This window comes from Acipenser ruthenus, chromosome 13, assembly GCF_902713425.1.
Source record: "Acipenser ruthenus chromosome 13, fAciRut3.2 maternal haplotype, whole genome shotgun sequence".
In the NCBI taxonomy this organism is placed as follows: domain Eukaryota; kingdom Metazoa; phylum Chordata; class Actinopteri; order Acipenseriformes; family Acipenseridae; genus Acipenser; species Acipenser ruthenus.
In genome coordinates, this window is record NC_081201.1 from 39,462,561 (window position 1) to 39,472,928 (window position 10,368).

Genomic DNA, 10,368 nt, shown 5'->3' on the forward strand with positions numbered 1-10,368 from the left:
ATCACCGCAGCAACACACACACCTTCTCAGCAGGCTCCACAAACCTAAGCAGGATACACCTCACATTAATTTACATTGCATTTACTGTGCTTATCACCATGTTAACAGCATAGATTGGTCGATAAAACAGCAGCTCCACAGGGCTTGATGTAGTCTGGCATAACCTGATCCAACACTGTTGGTGCACTTACACTTGGTATTGACTTGTGTCCCGTGGAGAATACTGCACAATACAAATCACCACTGTGCTGTGCTTGCTGCATCAGCCAGCATGTTCAAAGCACACATTTATTGCTCATGTGCATGCTGGTTTTTGTGTCTGTGTTATGCTATCTTTTACAACATCATTATAATGACACCATATTAAGGCTGTTAATATTTAACTGAAAAGTACAACAAAACACATTAGAGATGGTTCAAAAGCATTGCTTTGGGCTGCTGCTGCAGGACTGTTTGAGCCCACAGCTTGAGTAAACGGTGCATGCGTGTGTTCCGAGTAACACACAGGCCAATGTTTAGGCTATGAGAATGTTTAGAAACAGCCTTCAAAAAACAATGCCTAAAACGTAGGGGTCTACTATAGGAGTTTTGTCTTGGCGAGTATACAATTGGAGCACATTATACAGGGGGTATAACCAAGGCTTCCCAGCCATGCTTGCTATACACGTACCTGGGCATTTCTGGAAATGACTGTACATTATTCTTAACTTTGCACACTGAAAACTCTGCAGTCTTGAGTCTTCATACATGAGGTGCACCTGTCTGAACAAACGACCACCTGACACCAGTCATACACAACAGTAATAAACACTGATGTGTAAAAAAAAAACTGTAAGGCATAGTGCAAGCAGTAACTGCAGGTACATTTCCTTGTATTGCCTGCTTCCTGGTAACTCAAACGCTGTTATTGACAGGATTAAATCACTCCCACAGTTCAGAACCATGTGTGAAACTGAGCGAGAGGAAGAAAATCTCTTCTGGTGTTTTTCACAATAAAAAGCTAAAACTGCAACACAAAGCAACTGAATATCCCTGCCGACGTCACGAGCATCACAGAGGATTTAGATGCAGCTGTGAATTTCATTTCTGTAACTAAAAAATACAAAACTGCACTAAACAGAAAAAGAAACTGCAGATGCTTTGCAAAAATGGTTTGTGATTGTCTATTTGCAGTAAATGCCATACAATCCGAGGTGCCCTGCTATTGCTGACTTGTGTGTCATATCTTCACTGTAACTCAACTTTAAATAGCCAGTTTAGACAAGCCAGTAAGCCATTCAAGCAACTGGTTTAATGCACTACTTTGGAACTGGCAATTCTGCAGGTGTCCGTGTCCAAGGCTGTCAGCTCTGTGTCCTTGCTATCCCACCTCCCTGATTGGTGCAGACACAGCAGATGATGAAACTGTAAAAAGATACTCTACAGTCACGCACACAGTATTGAATGCAGACCTGCACAACAGCCTAATCCTGTAAGTTAAACTTTACTGCAAAGGGATTTGAATCATTGATTCAACTCGGAGATGTCCTGGAAGGATATCAGTGGCAAGACGACATTTCGATGTAGCGCAGCTTCTCTCAAGTGCAAGGTGAATAAAAAGAGATACCGAAAAATGTTAAAAGTTTGCAACGAAGGCAATTAAGAATGTATAAAATATCAACCCTCTGTTCCTCTGACAAGGTCTCTGACTCCTTGCTCTCTTTCAACATACAAATTCTGCTTTGAAGAACCATTATCAGCTGCCAGCACGATCCTGCAGCACAGCCCTTTGCTTCAGATGAGGAAATTGCATTGAAGGTAGACATTCATCTCAAAGTCCTGTGCTTTCACTTCTTTTCCAATTTCACTTCTATACCCTGGGGGCAATTGGCCACTGAACCTATTTTTTTCAGGTGCAGGGTGGCATAACAGAAGATTTACTCAAACAAAAGCATGAAACAGGTGCTGGAATCTGACATTACATTAAAGTAAAGCGTGAGAGACTGGCAGAGTGCATGCACGCTCAGGACAGAGCTTGCCAGGAGTCGCCGTTTTCATTTACAAGCTCTTCAATCGAACCAAACTAAAACCCTGTGTTTCTTTTGATAATCATGTAGCTGTCTGAATGTACAGCTACTACAGTAGTTCATTACATTCTTAATTCAGCAGCCTAATACTTAAAGACTGCCTACTTTTCACCAACCTCTTTAACTCACTCCAGCAATGCTGGACTGGGTTCAAAACAGTCTGGGCTGTGGACCCATCCCAATACGAAAAAAGCATGTATTGCATGCTCCTAAGAGGAATAATCTAGAAATCCCTAGAGGATGTCAACACCTACAGCACCTCTCTGTACCTTAAACCATCCGAAGGAAGACGCTTTTACATACAGATCTGTGAAGAGTTCCTTCGTTGATCTGGAATTCTTTTTTCATTGGCTGTTGCTTCACAAATCAATTTGGCCGAAGTCGCCCTTTTAAACTAGAATGTCAGTGTGATGAAAGAATAGTTTTTATTTCAAAGAGCTTATTTAGCGGATGGACTAAAAGGCTTGAAAGCATCTGTAGCAATTTGAAAACATTGAAACCCCCTCTCTTTGGATTTCCCGTCAAGTATATACCTGACAGAGATGACCATCATCAAGAGCTCAATGCGTTGAGCTGAGAAGAAAGGATTGCAATGCACTAAATCCATAGTGTTGTTGTACTATGTTGAGCATGGGCTCTGTTGATTAGCACTCAGGTAACCCCTCCCTCTCTCCCTCCCCTTAAAATGATGATGCCTTATATGCAGATGTACACCTAAGAGACCATACCAAATCCAGGACACTATCCTTTAAAATGACATCATTTTCAAGAATGAGTTAAAAAAGAAAAAAATGTGAGCCACTAACACCATAAAATAAAGAAAGAAACTCAAACCCGTACATAGTAATGGCGCTAACATCTTGGCATGAAACATCACACAGCTTAAAGATTTCGCCCACTCACTTCTCTTCTTGCAAATACATTTACCAAAAATAAAGCTTATTATCCTCTCAGTAATTTAAAAGTCTAAAACAGTGCTGCCCACATTCCCACATACCATATGAGCTGAAATAACATACAAAGCAACCGAACTACATTGTACAAAATGCTAGTTTGTAAACTCATATACTCCAGAATGTGTCCCCATATTTTTTTTTGCACACTGAGCTGTAACACATCAGTAGCTGGAATGACAAACAATTTACTGAGAAGTGTGCTCTGAAGACATCAGACAATGATGAAATGATATAAAGACCAGAGCTCAGACTCATTTTTATTCATGGCTTCTCTTCTAAATTGTTTGATGTCCTCAGCTCTTTTACTCCTACCCTATCATTTGTACAATTTCAGGAGAGACTGAAATATCTCTACCAGAGTCTGCTATTACATTATGTGCCACATTTCTCCTCATGCTTCATGTTTCTTGTCTGAGCAGAGAACAGTAAATGACAGTGGCTTGACATTAAAGGAGTTTCATCAACACGCTGAATAATTGCACTGTGCTTTCCTTACAGTACAAACCAGCAGTCAAAATTCACCTCATTGGCTGTGAAACCCACTGCAGGTCTCAAGCTTCTAGTGTTTCAATGTGTAGATAAATACTCTGGTTTGGGTTACATTCAGTCTTGGAATACAGATTCTCTTAGGTATATAATAACAAGCACACCATACGTTTCTGCACCACTTTATAGCTTGTGATTGATTTTATTTTTTTAACTACAACTTGAACAAAATGAAGACATAGCCTGAGTTCTAGCAAAATGTTTTGTTTTTTTGGATCAGCGATTTATTAAATGGTAAAGGTCACTGGAGGTAGAGTGGAACTTTCTTAAATCTTAAAAGACATGTTGCATCACACAAACACTGGTTCAGCCATCCAAATCAATCAGCCACTTCAATCCATTCCATAACCCTAACCCTGACCCTAACCCTGACCCTGACCCTAACCCTGACCCTAACCCTGACCCTAACCCTAACTCTAACCCTAACCCTAACCCTAACTCTAACCTGAAATAATCAAGTGAGTTTTAACTCTGCAGATTAACACCATCAAATGCAGGGGAGGCAACCTTGGCACTTCCATTCCATTCCATAACCCTGACCCTGACCCTGACCCTAACCCTGACCCTAACCCTAACCTGAAATAATCAAGTGAGTTTTAACTCTGCAGGTTAACACCATCAAATGCAGGGGAGGCAACCTTGGCACTTCCATTCCATTCAATTCCAACCAGACCCTTTGTTATTTAATATATAAATTTCCAGAACCCTTTGCATTGCGAATGTCATAGCATTAGGAAGATGGTACAATTATACAGATATGCTGAAGGTTAAACACATAATATACTGCTTGGTTATTCTGTAAGTCACTTTCCTGTGTCGGTCATTGATATTATTCTAAATCAAATCACTGTGCAATTACCCTCTGGATAGAAAGTGACAGTACACTACTGAGCCTGTGCATTAAGAAGGCAAAAAGACTAATGTACAAACTACACTGTATAAATCGTACTGTCAATCAGGAGATTCTTATCCATTAATAACTTAGAGTATTCTACGGAACAGATATTTTTCAAGCTCCCTTTTGAATGATCATCATGTGACCATAGAGCCCAAACCACAAGTTCAGAAACTGATTTTTTTTTTATATGGTTTTTATATCATCTATGTTTCCGGTTACATACAATTAGATCAGGGTCCCTTCTCCAGTATTACACGGCTGCATGCAATTACCGGAGGAGCTACAGCACATCCCTGGAGAATGCACAATTACACGGTGCTTCTTGCACTTGCCCTCTGTGTTTTTATTCAATATGGTGTGAGATGTTGAACAGACTCAGTAATTGTGCTTCAGATTTACTGAGCCCCTTTCATTGGAACCATGTATACAGCCAGCACTGCTACGAAACGAGATTTTAAAATGTAAATTGACTTCTGCACATTGTGTGATTTTAAACACACTGCACACAAAAAGCTATGCGATGCCTCATCCCAGCTTTAATGAAACTGCAAATCCTGCATGCATAAAAAAACAAAACAAAATGCTCATTCAGCAACTAGGAGTACAGCTACTATATTTGTATTTCAAGGCCTTCCTTTGCAGAAGTGCAAGACAAACCAAGGCATGAACTATATTGCATCTTATACAGTTTCATCTCTGTGCAATCCCTGCAAAAAAGAATGAGGGTGATAATATTTAGGATGTCTATATCAATCAATCTTTATTTTATATAGCACCTTTAATTGTGGACCACCATCACAAAGTGCTTTACAAGATAGTAAGGAACAATGCATAATACATTAAATACAGTGAAGCATAGGGCATATGTCCCGTCCCCATTATAAGCTAAAATTATATTTTAAAAAGTGCATACAGTAGGTATAAGACACTTGAAGGCATGTTTCTGTTGTATTATATTGACATCTGCTACACCCAGGCTACTCATTTTTTTTTTTTTTTAAACTGGCTGAAACTACACTGGTCATTTCAGTAAAACACAGTGGCCACAAAGGGATACATTTACTCTGAAGGGGCAATAAACTAAATATGTAAAAGCATCCCAACTCGTCTGCTCAGCCTCCCCACACCCAGTCAGTGCCTAATATAGTTGGCAGGTAATTTACATCAATCAGATTGCAATCTCTACTCAGTATTTTAAGATTCCAAATCAGGGAACTAGATTGCCACCTAGAGGCACGAATTGTAACTTTTTAAAAACAATAAAGTAAGGATGAGCCGAGTAGAACCAGCGAGGCAGCAGCAAACCATCTGAACCGAGCAGAACCAGCGAGGCCGCAGCAAACCATCTGAACCGAGCAGAACCAGCGAGGCCGCAGCAAACCATCTGAACCGAGCAGAACCAGCGAGGCCGCAGCAAACCATCTGAACCGAGCAGAACCAGCGAGGCCGCAGCAAACCATCTGAACCGAGCAGAACCAGCGAGGCCGCAGCAAACCATCTGAACCGAGCAGAACCAGCGAGGCCGCAGCAAACCATCTGAACCGAGCAGAACCAGCGAGGCCGCAGCAAACCATCTGAACCCAGCAGAACCAGCGAGGCCGCAGCAAACCATCTGAACCGAGCAGAACCAGCGAGGCCGCAGCAAACCATCTGAACCGAGCAGAACCAGCGAGGCCGCAGCAAACCATCTGAACCGAGCAGAACCAGCGAGGCCGCAGCAAACCGTCTTTAAAAAGTCAAATTGTGCTTCTTGATGTGGTGGCGCCATACAGTGAATACTTGTGTGAACATACTAAAAAAAGTCCACAGATCCGCTCAAAATGGTGATAAATGTGTGAACAACCTCCTTTCATGTAAAGCACAACTGTTAGCATTTTCAAAAGAAAACCGGATGGAAGGTAGATTTACGTTGCCTCTGCGTACTGGTTTTTCAGAGCACAATTTAACAAGCATCACAGCTCTACTGTAAATTCACAGTTCTGCTTGTTATATCTTTCTCCCATATGAAACAAGCGCTCAAAACTAAACAAGCGCTCCAAAACATCCCAATATAAATATAGTATTTACCTGAAACGATGGGAGCAAGTCGGAATATGTCAGAAAGTCTGTTGTTCACTGCTTCATACGGAGATTCCTCCAGCAAATCATTTCCTAAAATGGAAAAGTTAGACATGTTTTGTGAGTAACTGTTTTATAACGGGATGTCCTCATTCATTGAGAAATATACAAATACAGCAGCTGTGTTAGAACGCATTAAAAACGTTTAGTTACTGGCCAGATCAAAAGAAACACACAATAATGCATTATATCAGACTTCAGTCTCAGCTGAGTCATAGAACAGTACATAAGAAACGAAAAGCTATTGTGATGTCTTTAAATGCAAGGTGATCGTTTAAAACAAACTTGATATCTGATAACAATAACAGGTTGACATTTTAATACCGAATAGCTGTAGATTTCAAGGAATTAATCATCAATTCATGATCAATTCTCGACTTCTTCAAGTGAACTGACAAATACCTTAAAGTGTGGCTCTAAGAAAATATTCAACAGCAACCGATTGTGTTATGGGAAATCAGTAAACGGGCGTTTTAAAGACTGCATCGAACTAGCCACATCACATTATAAATATTTAATGTTGTACCTGAAAATACCTTCTTTTTTGTTGCGGTTAATCCAGCATTCATTGTATTAAACTTTAATTGTAGAAGATAACGCGCTTTCCCAAAAGTTCACTATTGACGTTTGAAAAAAAAAACTAATTAAAAGAATGGAGATATGACAGGATGTGTGAGGAAATGAGAAAGTTTAAGTAACTGGGGGCAGGTCCCTGAATGCTGTTCTTCCCACAATGGGTGATTGCTCATTTTGGACAGGCTACGCTAGAATGGATGTATGCTAGCTCACAGTGTTTATATTACCACCAGCATCCAACTAGCTCTGAGGTGCTCAATAAACCTGTCAAGTCACCAAAGTAGTTTTCACATAATTGAAGGAATCTGCTTAATGCATAGACCTTACATTTCCAACTGAGCCCTGAATTCTGACCTAATCACAGGCAAGCTATCAGATCTTTACATGCATGCATCGACTTTATATCCATGCAGCAACTTTGCACTCGTTTTCACATTGCACCTTGCGCATTACTACAAGCGACCTGCATTACTTAGAGAACACTGATGTTAAAATCACTTCTTTCCTGTTAATGTGGGATTCTTTTTTGGAGAGTTTATAGTACCGTACCCTGTAAACTTTGGTAAATGCTCCAGTATATGCGCAGGCAGTTCTTTTCTTTCTTCATAGCCCTTTTACATCTGCAGTTGAACAAGGGGCTCTGCTTGAGGGCATCCATGGCAATCCTGCACTCGTCCTTCGCCTCCTGTCCCGAATACGCCATGCTGAAATTGCTCTCTTTGCCCGCCACGCACTGCCTCAGCGTGCGGTACTTGGTGCTGCAGCTGTGTTCCTTCAGGCACTGCTCGCTCGCTTTAACGCAGTCCAGTCGGTTAGAACCTGACACCACATTCACGTCTGCCGACAAAACTACATCTGTAACAGAAACGATAACCCTTATTCATTTTGCTGGTCCTACATTTGCCGTTAACACCGTTAAATTAACTGCTCATCACATTTTGTATTTTAATGAACAATAACAAGTTTAAATGTTAATATACTATCAGTTATCCATAACCGTTTAAAATTAAACTATATATATATATATATATATATATATATATATATATATATATATATATATATATATATATATATATATCGGTACTGAACTTTATGACCATCGTTTTCTAAATCCCATATAAAGCGCATCAAACACAATCTAACTATTGCAATCCGATACCAAAATACCACAGTCCTCTATTAAAAACAAATCGACAGATTAAAAAAAAAAATTGTAGCATTGCGTTATACTAGTTCAGTATACAGTGCCATATATTTAAAAGTAGTACATTCTTCCCAATTCTTCCAAGTACGGAAACATATAAAAAGGCTATCTCTATAATACTGGCATTGTCTTTCAAATCGTATTCTCTGTGCGATGGTTCCTGTTATGAATAAATGCAATAAACATCTGCCATCGTTATTAATTGAATGTGAACTATCAATCGTGTGTAATGCTATTGGAACACAGTTTAATAGTGTGATCGTAATTAATTTGTATTTCAATTCCATTATTTTGACAAAGCTGCACTTACCCAACAGAGGCAACACGAAGTAGAAACTTGCAAGCATCATTGCGTAGCGTTTCCCTTGTTGTTTTGTCGTGTTTAATAAAGGTATCTTTATTTAAAGTCGTGTAGCTCCCAGAGGGAATCAGAAGTGTGACAATCCTGAACCATCCAAACAATCCAAATTCAGATCCATTGAGTTTTAAGAAGCCACTGACTATCCAAAAATAACCAGGCAAGTGCGTTTTCCATTCAAAACCTTCCAATGTAACGCAAAACAAGAGAGCGATCAACAAACAAACATTACAATCAGCAGCAGTCCTTAAATGATCTAGCGCGTCAGTGACTCTACCAAGTAACACTGCAAGGTAAACAAGAAATATACGGTATACAATCCAGGCGATCTCCAAACTGCAGTGCCGTGCCAACCAGCGCTGGCTTCAGTCTGAACTCGCAATGATGCATCCACGCAGTTGCACTAACCCCAATCAGAAGAGGCTTCCAATTCAAAACCTTTCCAGGTTTTTAAGAGCGCTGATCAGCCGCTCATACAGCAGGCTCAATGTCTCGCTCCCCGTTTATTTTTCCGGTTTATCTCACTCGACACGGGCGATGTGTATGATAGGACCAGTGATCGTGTACAGCTTTTGTTTTGTCTTGTTCCCCCAATTTCCGCTGTATTTGCTGGGCAATCGGAACCGGCTCCGCGCTTGAAAGTACCTCCGCTGCGGCGCTGCTGTCTCCCACGAGGATGGAGCGATAACGTTTGATGAATATCTGTTGTGCTATAAATGGATTTCAAAGTTAAGGAAATTATTGAAGCAGGTTTCCCCAGTGATATATCACTGCGTACGGGTACAATGCGACACCCTTTTCCTTACAGTGAGAGTTTGTTATTTGTTTTTATTCCAAGCAAGGTTTAAATTCATATTTAAACAAAGTTGAGGTGTTTTCGTTTTGTTTTTAATGGCATATTTTTTATATTACTTTAAAAGAACAAAGCCAGGGTATTCGTCATCTCCCAAAGTTTAAGAAAGCAAGAGGTATTAGACTTTGCAACTTGGAGAAAATGACTGACCCCTTCTGTTTTACCAATCAAATAAGATCCATTGCACTAGAGGTTCTGATGTCATTCTTTTAGTGTTGAGGGATAAAAAAACGACCTTTTACTAAGGCGCACCAGCAAGTGGCGAGATAAAGGGGATGGGATAACCAGCAGACTATAGCAATGCGGTCATGCTCGGAAATGATTCATACACTCTGAGCAATATGGGTTTCCATTTTTCAGAGCGCAGATTAAATACATCACTACATAATAACCAAGTGCAATATGTAAATGCAAAGATATGCGCTGTAAACACATTCCAGGGGAAAGCAAACTGTGTGCTACACTGATAGCAGTCCACATGGCAGCGTGGTATCGCACCAGCATTGATTAATACAAGGTATTCTCGTACCAGCATTGATTAATACAAGGTATTCTCGTACCAGCATTGATTAACACAAGGTATTTGTGACAATACATTTGCAGAGTTGGAGCTGTGTATTAGGTAACAGTGCATGACAGAACTTTTAAAGAAGGTAGAATAGAAGCTAATGGGTCCACCACAGTAAGCTGTATAACAGTGCACCCTCGAATGAGAGTATCTTAGTAAGCCTGCTCATTCCTGCGGTAGTCCATTCTTAACAGTGCTAATATCAAATGCGTACATTTACGA

At 40.2% G+C, this 10,368-nt stretch overlaps 1 protein-coding gene across 1 annotated transcript in view; it reads right to left on the reverse strand.

Moving 5' to 3' along the window:
• The window catches only part of LOC117418251 (GDNF family receptor alpha-1-like), a 49,032-nt gene extending 39,270 nt beyond the window's left edge, over window positions 1-9,762 (reverse strand). Inside the window, exons 1-3 of the mRNA XM_034031083.3 lie at window positions 8,678-9,762; window positions 7,710-8,015; window positions 6,534-6,617 (exon numbers count right to left, since the gene is read on the reverse strand). Coding sequence (XP_033886974.3) covers window positions 6,534-6,617; window positions 7,710-8,015; window positions 8,678-8,717 — 430 coding nt within the window. The 5' untranslated portion in view covers window positions 8,718-9,762. The remainder of the gene's footprint in view (window positions 1-6,533; window positions 6,618-7,709; window positions 8,016-8,677) is intronic.
• Between the last annotated feature and the right edge of the window lie 606 nt (window positions 9,763-10,368).